At 44.4% G+C, this 14,153-nt stretch overlaps 1 protein-coding gene across 1 annotated transcript in view; it reads right to left on the minus strand.

Moving 5' to 3' along the window:
• Nucleotides 1-14,153, minus strand: part of Mthfd1 (methylenetetrahydrofolate dehydrogenase, cyclohydrolase and formyltetrahydrofolate synthetase 1) — a 62,169-nt gene that overhangs the window by 13,174 nt on the left and 34,842 nt on the right. The window contains exons 12-21 of the mRNA XM_075948321.1: nucleotides 13,053-13,189; nucleotides 10,774-10,820; nucleotides 9,985-10,092; nucleotides 9,767-9,841; nucleotides 7,174-7,276; nucleotides 4,250-4,326; nucleotides 3,308-3,448; nucleotides 1,454-1,522; nucleotides 402-513; nucleotides 176-315 (exon numbers count right to left, since the gene is read on the minus strand). Coding sequence (XP_075804436.1) covers nucleotides 176-315; nucleotides 402-513; nucleotides 1,454-1,522; nucleotides 3,308-3,448; nucleotides 4,250-4,326; nucleotides 7,174-7,276; nucleotides 9,767-9,841; nucleotides 9,985-10,092; nucleotides 10,774-10,820; nucleotides 13,053-13,189 — 1,009 coding nt within the window. The remainder of the gene's footprint in view (nucleotides 1-175; nucleotides 316-401; nucleotides 514-1,453; nucleotides 1,523-3,307; nucleotides 3,449-4,249; nucleotides 4,327-7,173; nucleotides 7,277-9,766; nucleotides 9,842-9,984; nucleotides 10,093-10,773; nucleotides 10,821-13,052; nucleotides 13,190-14,153) is intronic.

Here is a 14,153-nt window from a genome sequence, read left to right on the forward strand (position 1 = left end):
ACACAGGCAGGTGACAAAACCAGCTTGGACCCCTTAAAACACTGGAGGGACATCTGTCCCTGAGGGTGAGGTATCTGGCCATCCCTGGCTCTGGCTCCCTATCCATCAGCAATGGAGTACCAACCAAGCCTCTAGAACATTTCTGACAACCATATTCTCAGTCCTTGGTCCTCACCGTGGGGCCGCCCCCGTGCATCTTAAGAGCCCTGACGGTGGCAACAAGAACCACCACGTGTGGCTGGAGACCAGAATAGCGGCACTTGATGTTGAAGAACTTTTCCATTCCTATGTCTGCTCCGAATCCTGCTTCAGTCACTGCAAGGAAGACGAGCAACTGTAAACCACCACGGCCACTCAGTGACGCGAGCCCATCCATCCACCGAGGAGGCGTGAGGACTCACCGACAAAGCCTTCAGGGCCAACAAGCTTGAGCGCGATCCGGTCTGCAATGATGGAGGAGTTCCCATGTGCGATGTTGGCAAAGGGCCCAGCATGGACAAACACTGGTGTGCCCTGTGGGAACCATGACATCGTGAGCAAATGCCAACTTGGCTTCACAGTGGCGTCACGTTAGCCAAAGGGCTAGGATTTAACTAGAATATGAAAGAAGACTTCCAGGAGGAAAAACACCTCGCCTACCCCTTTGTTGTGGAATAGAATGTTTGTTTAACCACGTAAAGATGTGTTGCATTTGATTGTGCTGCATTTGTTTCACTATGTAAGGATGTGTTGCTGTTTTACATTGCCTGCCTAAGGTACCTGATTGGTCTAAAAAAAAAAAAACTGAACGGCCAATGGCTAGGCAAAGGAGGGATGGGTGGAGCTGGTGGACAGAGAAAAGGGGAGCCGGCCAACCAGCCAGGGTCAGCCAGCCAGACACAGAGGAAGCAGGGAAGCAGGTGGGCAGTACATGGATGAGGTAACCGAGCCTCAGAGCATCACACAGATCAATAGAAATGGGCTAGTTCAAAAAGAGCTAGCTAGAAACAAGCCTACACTAAGGCTGGGCATTCAAAGCTAATAAGTCTCCGTGTTATGATTTGGGGGCTGGTGGTCCAAGAGAGCCTGCTGCACCCCTTTGCAGTGTTGGGAGTCCAACACTGCTAGGCAAACCCTCTGCCACTGACCTATACGCCCAGCTCCAAAGCCATTTATTTTATATCATTTTAGAACGCCCCCCTCCCAGCTGTAAGAAGTAAGGAAAGAGATGAGCAGCAGAAAAGGCTTCTATGGGATGGCACTGGGTAAAGGTGATTGCCTTGCGAGCTTGGAGACCTGAGTTCAAACCCGAAAGCCCAAGTACGAGTGCCAGGAGAGAACTCACTCCACAACGCTGTCCCCATAGCAAACAGATTTCTAAAAGGTGTCTGATTCTGCAAGGAAAGTGTGCTTAATAATCTCCTGGTTCTGACTAGAGGGAGTGAATTCTGGAGCCAGGAGTTACCCAGCGCACCTCCAAGGTCTGCATGAGGTTGGGCTTGATTGCGTCCTTCATCAGCACCGTCAGCGCTCCGCTCACGCCCTGCAAGACAAGCCCAGGAAGCATCAACTCCTGCTAGCAGAAATCCAATCTCCTGAAACCAGAACTCGGCACCGCGGGGCTTCTCATTCATTTTAACCATCTTGGGATAATTACAGCTCACACCTAATCTCCGCCATTCATCGTTATTGCTTATTTCCCCTCGCTGTACTAGGAAGCCACCAGTTATCCTGGCGGGGGGAGGAAGCAGGATGAAAATGGCACTCACGCACCATTTCTGAAAACACACGTGGCGCTAGAAACAAGCGCCTCAATCAAGCTCTGCGGCTGGCTGATGTGGGGAATCCATTTAGACCCGTTTAGAGGAGCTATGTTAGTTCCGACAGCAACGCGCTATTTATAACTTTGGTATCCGAGCAGAAATGGGTCTGAGTCGAATTCACTGTATGTTTCCCAAAGCTGAAGCAAAACTACTAGCCGGAAAGCCTAATTCCAACTCCTAAATCCAGCTCCCTCTTTTAAGGGAGCCAGTCATTGCTGAATAAACCAATGGCAAGGGAAAACCAGGCAGCGGTTCTCATTTATATTCAACATTAATGTGTTTCTAAATTTAAGGTTTGGGTGTTAAAATTTAAAACATGTTAACTGCGAAGTTAATATTTTTCTCCGTTTTCTAAATTCCTGTGCCATAACACCGACTATACCAGTGTGTGTTGATACAAACAGGCCTTTAAATTTTTGATCTAAAGCAGGTGTGGTGACTCAGGTTTATAATACAGCAGTTCTCTACCCGAGGGTGTTGAAATCTTTGGCAAACTTCTATCTCCAAAAATATTTACATTACGATTCATTACAGCATAGAGTTACAATTATGAAGTGGCAATGAAAATATTTTTATGGTTGGGGTCCACACAAGCTGAGGAATTGTGTTAAAGGGTTGCAGCAATAGGAAGTCGAGAAGCACTGTTTTAATCCCAGGGTGCAGGGGGCTAGCTAGGAGGATTGCTATTGTTTAGAGAATAGTCTGGGCTACAGGATGGGTTCCAAGCAAGCTTGGATTAGGTTGTCTGGAAAAAAAGTTTCTTTAAGAATTTCCACCCCCTAAGACAGGGTTTCTGTGTGTAGCTTTGGAGCTTGTCCTGGCACTAGCTGCTACAGACCAGGTTGGCCTCGAACTCACAGATATCTGCTTGCCTCTGCCTCCCAAGTGCTAGGATTAAAGGCAGGAGACACGACTGCCCGGTTAAGAATTTTTATTTCAAATTTTATATCATGTATATAGAGAGCTGGGCATAGGGGCACATGCCTTTAATCTCAGCACTTGGGAAGCAGAGGCAGGAGGATTTCTGTGAGTTCGAGTCCTGCCTAGTCTATTTTGAGTCCCAGGACAGTCAGAGATACATAGGGAGACTCTATCTAAAGAGAAAGTAACAACAACAACAAAACATAATAAAACAAACCACCCATCAAAAAACAAACAACAAAACAAAATAGCAGGAGACCCAACCAGATGGTCATCAGCCAAACTGCCCAATAAGCCTTTCTAAGTCAAGTGTCAGGGGGAGGAGTGAGAGTGCCAGACATTCGGATGACAGGTGTTCCATACACAGTCTAGTGGCAGCTTGCTCAGGAAGAGCTTGCAGGATGACGACATCATTCACGCCACCCAGCGCTCATGGCCCGTGACATCACTCACTATGAGGAACTTAACAAAAAATTCTAAATTTTTGTAATGAGCAAAATCACAACATCTTAAGACGAGTATAAATTTTGTTCTCAGTCTCACAGAGAGACTGCAGGACGTCACGTCACCAGCCTGGCACTTACCAGATCCTCAGCACTGATGGGCTCGCCTTTCTTACTGGATGCCACCACCATTTTGCCCAGTCTCTCTCTCATGTCTTCCAGGGAACTAGTCAGGGCCAGGACGGCCATGATTTCACTGGCCACAGAGATATCAAACTGGGCCTGTGGGCAGACGGAGAGACAAAGGCAGACCCTCTGTGTCAAACCGGAAGTTAACAAGGATGGAATAGAAATATCTAAATCGTCTTCCAACAGTCAAAATTTCCTAATTGTTCAGACGCTTTGAGTAATCATTTTTTAAAAAAATCAGTGTTTTAGGGGTTGTAGCACTGGGGCAGAGAATTTGCCTAGCACCCACAAAAACATGGATTTGATCCCCAGGACCTAATAAAACAGGTGTGGTAGCATAAGTTTGTAACCCCAGAACGTGGGAGGTGGAGGCTGGAGGATCAGAGTTCAAAGTCATCCTCAGCTATAGTACATTAGAGATCATACTGAGCTACATGAGATCCTTCCTGCACCCCTACTACCTCTTCACCCCAAATTGTAGCAGGGCCAATAAGCTATTTTATTCCTGTGAAAGCAGCTTGGTTACAGTTGGTTACATACTGGCTACAGTTTCCCTGACATAAAAGGAACAACACAGGTATTCTCACACCGAAGATACATTCTGCCAAATGGCGACAGAAGAGAAGCAATTTTAATTAATTTACATGCAAGACTATTCTCTTGGGGTTCTCCACCTCCAGGAAGAAATGCCGGGGGAAAAACCACACAGGTGACACACAGATTTACTGCAAAAGCTGTCAGGAGCGCTCGGTGCCACACCCACTCACTTCCATTTTAAAAGAGAGAAGGCAGAACAACACCTGCCCGTGTGGTCGCAAAGGAGGGGGATGGAGGAGGAGAGAAGCAGAGAGCTAGTTACCACGAAGCAATTACTGGAGATGAACAAACAGTTACCGTGCGTGTGTGGCCTTTCTCTGTTGGAGCCTGTCCAATTGTGATCTTCCTCAGGAATCTATCGTTGGTGTCCAGCACTACGGTGGGAAGGGAGGGCAAGGAACGGCTTTTAAGAAAAGGTACAGAAATAAAGGAACGGAGATCCGGGCAATGGCAGTGCAGACTAGCATCAGGGAGGTCCTAGGTTGATTCCCCCACTCCCCCCAAAAAAGGAAGAGAGAAAAAAGGATGAAGAAACACAGAGCTAAGGAAGATTGCACATGTTTCTCATGCTAGTACTCTGAGGGCTGAGGCAGGATGCTCTCGAATTTAAGGCCTCCTGGGCTAGATAGCATGACCCCATCTCAAAAGCAAATAATTCCACAAAGATGTAGGGACCATTAAGGTAAAGGGAGCAGCAGAGGTGTGGGTTATTTCTGTTTGTGTGTGTGTGTTGTTATTGTTGTTTTGAGACATGCTCTATCTATCATGTAACTCTGGCTGTCCTGGAACTCACTCGGTAGACCAGGCTGGCCTCAAACTCAGAGATCCGCCTGGCACTGCCTCCTGAGCGCTGGGATTAATGGCATGTGTCATCACGTCCAGTTTAGCAACAGCTTTAAAACAACAAATCAAACCTAAGGATGATCGCTATTCTAGTGTAAGAAACAGTCACACACCAGAAATGTAGAAGGATGGTTCTTAAAGCAGAAGAAAGTGGAGTGGTTGAACTTCATTCCTTCTAGAGAATTCAAACAATTATAAAATCTGGACTCTATTTCAAAACACATTCTACATTAGCAGGAAAAAAAAAAGAGCAACCCAGTTTTTGAAAAGGCTAAGGTGTGTATTGTTCTGTGGGTTGACTCACTGGCCATACACCCACACAAGGGCCATCAACTCAGACAAAGTGCAAATGCTTGTGAAACACTCCAAGCCACAGACCTGGCCCTCCCTAGCACATTCTCTCACGATGACAGAACAGAGACCCAACTGTATGACCTCAGGTAGCCTGCAAAGACCACCCCCAATCAATCCAAACCTCACTTCCCAGGACAAGCTACTGTTCACTGTTCAGCGGGCGCCTACATTTGATTGTCCTATGTATGGGATCCAAGGAAACGTATGTCATCTTTGCCATGGGTTCACCACGCAAGGTTCCTAGAGCCCTTGGAATGTTAAAAGGACAGAGAACCTCAGGAGGGGTATGGTGACCAGCAAGGACAGGTAATTGGAGGGATGGAACTTTCAGGCCCATCCACAGAGAAAGTGACTCTACCCCATGGATTGGGGGTGGAGATGAAGACTTGTAAAATCATCATCATCACCGCCACCTTCATCATCACCATCAGCAGCAGCAGGGATATGATGTATATAGGCCTCCAACTGCCTCTTCCCTAATTGTTTCTTTTGTAACAAACCAACAAACATCAGCAAAGAAAAAGTAGCCAGGTGTTGTGCCTCATGCCTGTAATATTAACACTTGAGAGATTGAAAATCAGTTCAAGGTCAGTGTGGGCCTCAGAGTAAGATTCTCTCTACACACCAATAGTTCCCCATGCTAAAGTAAATGATTAAACAATGTATTAAATTCTCGCAACATATGGTGAGCTTGTTTCCTTCTAAAAATACTTGCAGTGGGGTCTAGAGAGATGGTTCAGTGGTTTAGTGCATTTATTGCTCTTGCAGAAGAGTGAGCTTGAGTTCTTAGCATCCACAAGGCAGCTCACAAGCATCCATAGTAACTCCAATTCCAGGGGATCTGATGTTTTCCCTCAATCTCCTTGAGCACCAGACATGGACATGGTACTCATACATCCATGCAGGTAAAACACTCATACACATGATAAATAAATTATATTTAAGAAATTTAAAATGTTGCAACATTTGCTTAAAGCTATTGAAGCAAGAAGAGAAATGACAGTATGATTTTTTGTATTAAGGTCATTTGGGGGGTTTGGCCACAGCTCAGAGATTAAGAGCACTGGTTGTTATTCCAGAGGACCTGGGTTCCAGAACAAGCATGGCAGCTCACAACTGTCTGTTACTTCAGTTCCAGGGTATATGATGCCCTCTTCTGGTCTCTGTAGACACTACATGCATGTGGTGCATAGACACAGATAAAGGCAAAACACCCATACACATAAAAATTGAAAAAAAAATTCTTTAAAGGAATGTCCAGGATGGTGGTCCACACCTGTAATCCTAGCAGGGACACGGACGCAAGAGGGCTAATTCAAAGTCAACCTTGGCTGCCTAGAGGACTCAAGACCAGCCTGGGCTACATGATCAAAACAAACACCCAAAACTCCAAATCGACAGGACACTAACAGTTACTGTGCCGATAAAAACAAGAACGAAGTTGGTAAGTTGGCCTTATGGTGCATACTGCATGACTCGACAAAAATTTCTCCTCTACCGTGAGACAAAGGAGATGGGTAGAAAGTAAAGCCCTGAGCCCTGCTAACTGTACACAAAGAAAAGCAACATATGGTGGTGAAGTCAGGCCAACGCCTAAAGCTGAAGGCTGCCGAGTGCTACAAGAGGAGTTAATAACGAGAAGTGATGAGCAGGCTGAAGAGAGAGATGAAAAGCCAAGTCACCGGTGCCAGCAGAGTTCTGAGAAGAAAGAGCACACATGATTCAAGTGATTAAACATCATTTTCCCACTCCACGACACCAAAACTTTCTGCATAAAATTGAAACTTAAAAAATGTTATTTTTGGTTTATGCATGAACTTCCTTGAAACGTTCATTTCAATCAACACGGAACAGACAGCAAGAAATCCAACCAATCCCACAAAGAGGCATCTACATGGCAGCTAAGGTTGGCAAGCAAATCAAAGGTCATCCTGGGCAGCATTCTGACCCAGGAGCATCCGGGGGAGGGGGAAGTGAGTGGTTACCAAAGCACAAGAGGCTGGCAGCCTGTGTAGGGGACGTACCTCTCTGCCACGTTATGGTTTCTGGATCAATATCCAGTCTTGCAAATCTGTTTATCTCATCATCCGTCAGTGTGGTAGGGTCAGTCTTTTCAATGCCTAACCTCTGGGAAAAGAAAAGAAAAGAAAAAAGGAAGAAAGAAAGAAACAAAGAAAGAAAGAAAAGAGGAAATCAAAACATAAAATGAGACAAGAGCCGGCTCAAGAGGCAGAGGCAGACAGGCCTCTGAGTTTGAGGCAGTCTGGTCTACCCAGCGTGTTGTGTCATATAGCCATACCCTGTCCCAACAAAACAAAACAAAACAAAAATAAGACGAGAGCTTTCATTTGTCCATCCCTCTATTTCCTGATTATGGACGTGATGTCACCAGTTGCTTCAAGTCCCTGTTGTCCTTCCTTACGATGATGGACTGAACTCTGAACTGTAAGCTAAAATAAATGTTTTCTCTCTCAAAAAACAAAAAACAAACAAACAAACAAAAAAAACAAAATAGAGAAGCATACTTTTTTTTTAACTGACCATTATCTTGAGATAGCGTTTCCACTAGGAAATAAGGACCATGAATCCAGTCTGGGGCGCACCCTTGGAATGCCGGCATTGTAAATCCAGAAGGGTAAATTGGGACCCTTTAGCTAAGCCTGGAGGTTCTTTCCTATTCCCACATGGTACGTCTGTCTCTGTAACTCCACCCCAGAGACTTCCCTCAACACCAAAACCAGTCCCAGTGGAGAAGTATCAGTGCACTTCTAGATTCATCAAATATATTGAAATGAAAAGCAACATGCAAGGCTTTAAAAACCAGACTGCCGAGGAAACCAATTAAAGTCAGACTTTAGGAAAGGCAAAAATGAGCAGCAATCAATAAAAAAAAAAAATCAATTAAAACTCTTTTACAAATTTTTATATGGCTCAATACAATTTGTTGACTTCTTACTGTTCTAAAGGGGCACACATAAAAAAGGGCTTTTTATTTTTACTTTCTCCCTTACAGAATTTACTTTAAAGATTGATTTACAATATCTATGCAGGTCATTTTTCAAGATGGAAAATGCTTATAAAATTGTCCTCTTCCTGGGGCTGGAGAGATGGCTCAGTGGTTAAGAGCATTGCCTGCTCTTCCAAAGGTCCTGAGTTCAATTCCCAGCAACCACATGGTGGCTCACAACCATCTGTAATGAAGTCTGGTGCCCTCTTCTGGCCTGCAGACATATGCACAGATAGAACATTGTATACATAATAAATAAATAAATAAATATAAAAAAAAATTGTCCTCTTCCCACCCAGCAGTTGTAAGTCAGCGAGTCCCGGCAAGACCTACTCTGCCTGTGGCTCCTTCCTTCTCTTTTTCTTTCACCATCATTATTGTGAATATTATTATTATAGGATGCAAAGAACGAAAAACAAAGTGAATAGAACTGTTAATAGACAGTTCACACCATTTAGTGAATGCTTCTATGTGCGTGCACATACACACACACAGACACACACACACACTTTCCCTTACTTCAGTAAAGTTACACATGAAAATACCTGTACTACTCCTTTACGGTCATACCTTCTCCCTGACCCTTGGCATCCAGTCGTGTGATGGCCATTACTACAGTTGTGTCTCGCCGAGGATGCCACATAAACAGAGGCACAGCTGACGACTTTTGATACTGGCTTCTGTTATTCAACATCATGTCTTTGAGAATCAACCGAGCTCTGCATATCAGCAGCTCAAGTCTTTTTACGGCACAGATGTACAACAACTGGTTTAACCAGTCAGCCATGGAAGAACAGTGAAGACTTTTCTCACTTTGGCAAGATTATTAATAGATTCATTAATACATCCATGTACAGGGTTTTATGTGAACACCAATTTTCATTTTTTCTTGTTCAAAAATCAAAGAGTGGATTTCTGGGTTGTATGATAAAACATGTGCTTATTGATGATATACAGATTTGGACAGACTATTCAGAAGGTAAAGGCACTTGCTTTGAAAGCCCAATGAACTGAGTTTAATTCTTCATACCCACGTAAAACCAGACAGAGGGGTGCACACATATAATCCCAGCACTCCTAACAGCGAGATGGGAGGAAGAGACAGGAGAAACAAGAGTGACCCTGCTCCAACAAACTGAGAAGTAAGAACTGAATCCCAAAAGCCATCCCCTGACTCTCCATGGTGCTATGCTCCACACATGCCCACACTTAATACACAAATAAATACGCTTTTAAAATGGCCACATATGTTAAATTCAAATAAAGTAATTCTCCCAGAGTCCTTTATCTAGGTAGGAAAAGCATTATCAAGGTCATCTTTATAGAAGACCGAACCAAGAGGCTGCCCACAAAGAGTTTTCTCAAGATTCCAGGGCTGGGGAGAGCAGGGATTCAAACCCCACACATCGCCACGGCAGCATCCACACTCCTTCCACACTGAAAAGCATCTGTTTTCTCTTCTCTTAGGTGAGGGTAGATTGTCGGCGCTCTATTTACTATAGCATCAATCACGTCTAAATTATAGAGAAACGAGGGGAAAGTGCCTACCATTAAACCCTATTATTGCTTTTATCAAATAAATTTCAGCGATCAAGAAGGAAAACACTTACCCGTAACCTTCGGATCTGGATATCAGAGAACTTTCTTACTCCATTTACTGAAGGCACCAAGCGGTTAAAGAGAGCCTTAGAGAAAGGGGAGAAAAGATTTGAGATGAGGGCCTCCCACTGCCATGTCACCTGCCTCAGCATGCAAGGGACCAACACTAACTCAGGTACTTCCCCTCACACACACACACACACACACACACACACCCCTTGCATCCTACCTTGTCTGTCTGGGTCAGCTCATGAAATATCCGAGCATCGATGGCAGCAGCCACAAGGTTATTAGCTGCAGTGATGGCATGGATGTCACCAGTGAGGTGGAGATTGAACTACAAAAGAGCAGAAGCCACAGCCGTCACTCAATATGCACTAACACCAGTGGGTGCTGGCAGAAGCCCAGCTTGTGGACAGGCTCACGAATGGGCTATGAAAAGCAAATCCCTGAAACCAGGAGTGGTGGCTCATGCCTGTCACCCCAGCACTCAGGAACACTCAGCGCTCAGGATGGCCACCAGTTCAAGGCCAGCCTGAGCAACACAGTGAGCAATAGAACTTATCTATTTATAAATAAAAACGCCCAGCTATCTGTCCCTTGAAACAACTCCTCCCAAAGAAAGAATTGCAGTTCTCCATAAAAGCGTCCAGAGAATGGAGCCCACACCGCACCACTGAGGTCACCAGAAGCTATACCAACGAGGAGGAGCATGGGCAGCTGCTCCCCTCTAGGTCCCTACACTGTTCCCGTGTCACAAGGACTTTGATGCCCAAGACCATGCAACATGTGTTCGCTTGCTCAAAATATCCTCACTGAAGGGCAGACCTCGAGAGCAAGCTATTGTTACAAGTCTACAAAGAAGATATTTGTGTTTAATGTGTTGTTCCTGCCAAGAAACAAGCAGACTGTTCACTAAGCATTCTAAAAATACATATAATAAAATAAAATAAATTCCCTCTCTGGAGGGGAAAAGATATGACCCAGAGCCGGGTTGAGTCAAGCCCGGGTGCTTTACCTCTTCCATAGGAATGACCTGGGAATAGCCACCTCCTGCAGCGCCACCTAGGGAACAGACCGAGGGCGGGGATTCAGGTTAACTTGCTTCTCCATGACTTGAAATCCAGAGACTGACAAATCCATTTCCCTAACTACTAAGCATACTGTTTGTTTATTTTCTAGTCATTTGGACAGATGTGAGCAGGTGTTTTCTAATTTCCTTCACTGCACTAAAACACTTGATGATGTGCACGCTGAACAGCCTCTCAATTGAAATCCAAGTGCAAATGACAAAACCGTGAACACACACACACATACCTACTTATTATCTTTAGAAATAGGCTCCCTGTGATTCCTAACATACTAAAAAACCCAGATGACAGTTACATAAAGGCAAGCCTGTTTAATTTCCTACTCTTACAAAGCTACTCTAGCTTCCAAAAAAGGAATCTTGACGGTACACACCTAACACAAAGACCCCAGCTCTTCCAGAATAGTAGATATACATTAGAAAACAGCTGAACTGTTAGGAGCTCTGCTGGCCTGTGCAGTCAACTAAAGGCCGGTCAAGATGGCCAGGCTGCCACAGCATCAGGTAAGATTATGGCAGTGTAAAGAACAGATCGTATTTTTGGGAGGAGGAGACTATGCAAGAAATAAAATTCAATACAGGAAAGGAGAACAATGAGCTCTCTAGTCAGGAGGAAGAAGGCTCCTGGAGTCAGGGGTTGTTACAAGCACAAAGGCAGGGCAGGGCGCAGGCTCATCTAGCTCTCAGGAGGCACAAGGACAGCATGGTGGCCAGCCTAGGCAACACGGTGAGGTCCAGGCCAGTCTGAACTACCTGGAAAGACCTGGTCTCAGAGACAAAATGAAACTAACAAGCCCAAGTCAAACCTGGCAGGAAGGAAGAGGTGTGCCTGTTGAGAACATCTGCATTAATTACTGGAACAAGCAGAACACAATCCCTTGCCAGCCAGCAAATGAAAAAGCCACCGCTAAGAACATATTATAATTAATAAAAATAGCTTAAATTAAAAGAGAATGTTTTGAAAGCAGAAGCAACATTGTACAGGAAAACAAAAAGGAGTAACAGGAGGGGGAAGCAATGAGAAAAGGGAGGGTATGGGATTTGATAGGCAATGCATATGTGTGTCAAAGTGTCCTTAGGTACCACAGCACCATGTACAAAGAGTATGCACACAGAAAGCTAAAACAAAACCAGAAGCATGTCTGTGTGTGCAGATCAGTGCGGTATCTGCCTAGCATGTGTGATACCCTGAATTTAATCCCAACCAATGTATGCAAAATAAATAATAAACAAAAATCAATAAATAACCTGAAAAAAAATAAAGAGAATAAAACAGCATCCTTACAAATCACAGGGATCAAAATGAAGTTAAGTATGGTTAGAGATCCAGTGTTCTCACCTGATCAAAAGGTTGTGTGTGGTAGCTTAGAGCTCGAAAAGGAGTGGGGAAGGAGCTGCTGTGGGCTGAGTTAGTGGCTGTCAACCTTTCTAATGCTGCACACTTTAATACAGTTCCTCAGGTTGTGGTGACCCCCAACCATAAAATTACTTTGTTGTAACATCACAACTGTAATTTTGCTACTGTGATGAATTGTAAGGGGGTAAAGGCACTTGCTGCCAAGCCTGACAACCAGAGTTTGATCTCTAGGCTCCATATGGCAGAAGGAGAGAACAAATGAAGCAGGTTGTCTTTTGACCTCCTTCACACAGGCTGTGGCAATCACACACACACACACACACACACACACACACACACACACACACACTAAATAAATAAATAAATAAATAAATAAATAAATAAATAAATGCAAAATGGTGCTTTTAACCACGTTACCAGTAAGGCCCCAGGCTGCTATCCTAAGCAGTGACATCATCTCATCTGGGAATAGAGAATGACGTATACACAAAGTGCTTAGCACAATACCTGCCACAAAGCCCACACTAACTGGGGTCAGGTTTTCTTATTCTGTGGAACTGGTCTGTTTCAGTGGAAGCCTAGATCAGCAGCCATGATTTTCTTTATTGTTACTATGACAGTAGAGTGGATATCAGGATATATCGGGATTTTACATATCCCGATCATCCCTGTATATACCACAAGTCCTAAGTCTTGGGGTAACGATGAAAGCCTTCCTCACATGAATCACAATACAAATGTGGAAGCAAACATCCAGCTATCTAAATGAGCTGAAGCACCCATAAGCGCCCTTGGGTAAAGTCAGTCTGGGAGGACTAAAGGAAAGGCAGGTCCCTCTGGCCACAAGTACCTTTTATCCCAAAGGTGGGTCCCTGAGAAGGTTGTCGCACACAGGCAAAAACATTCTGATTCAGGTGGGCGCCGAGGGCTTGCACCAGTCCGATTGTGGTTGTACTTTTCCCTTCTCCCAGGGGTGTTGGTGTTATACTTTATAAAGAGAGCAAAAGGCCACAGAATTAATGTCACTGGTATCACTGAAAACTCAGAGATAACTCCTAATATAAATAATAAGAACAAGGGGCTAGAGAGAAGGCTCAGTGGTGAAGGGTGCTTGCTGCTCTTCCATAAGACTGAGTTTGGGTCCCAGCACCCATGTGCTAACTAGCCACCTAGGCTTGTATTCCCCTGTAACTTAGCCCCAGGAGAATCCTGCATGCTCTTCTTGTCTCTGCATATGTGTGCGCGCGCACACACAAAATATAATAACAAAACAAACAAACAAAAAACAGAAGAACAAAAACCCTGAGAGATCTTTTTCTAAGAGTTATAGTGATTTTCAAAAATTTAGAAACAAAAATTGGGGTCTACCAAATGGCTCCATGGCATCAAAGCCTTACCCTGAGTTCCACTTGGAACCCGTATAATGGTGGAATGAAAAAAGCAACTCCACAAAACTGTCCTTCAACCTCCACATAAGCAGCCCTGCAATGCATATATCATGTGTGTACACAATACAATTGAGAAGAACTTTAGCTCTACTCACTATAAGAAAGAAATAGAACTGACACGTGACCCTGCTGCCCATGATTTTTAAGTTCTTTTTATAAAAATTTAATTTTTGTGTATGGGAGTTTTTGCTTGGATGTCTGTGCACCACATGTATGCAGTGCCTGTGGAGGCCAGAAGAGGGCATCAGACCCCCTCAGCACTGGAGTTAGAGACAGCTCTGTGAGCCACCATGTGGGTGCTTGGAACTCAACAGGGGGCTTCTGGAAAAGCAGCCGGTGCTCTTAATCACTGAGCCATTTCCCCAGCCTTCCCCCCCTTTAAAAAAAGATTTATTAATTTTTTTCTTATTTATGTGTAAGAGTGTTTTGCCTGCATGCATGTAAGTGCACCATATGTATGCCTACTGTCCTCAGAGGCTAGACAAGGCCATCAGATCCCATGA

This window comes from Microtus pennsylvanicus, chromosome 14 (genome assembly GCF_037038515.1).
Source record: "Microtus pennsylvanicus isolate mMicPen1 chromosome 14, mMicPen1.hap1, whole genome shotgun sequence".
Lineage (NCBI taxonomy): Eukaryota > Metazoa > Chordata > Mammalia > Rodentia > Cricetidae > Microtus > Microtus pennsylvanicus.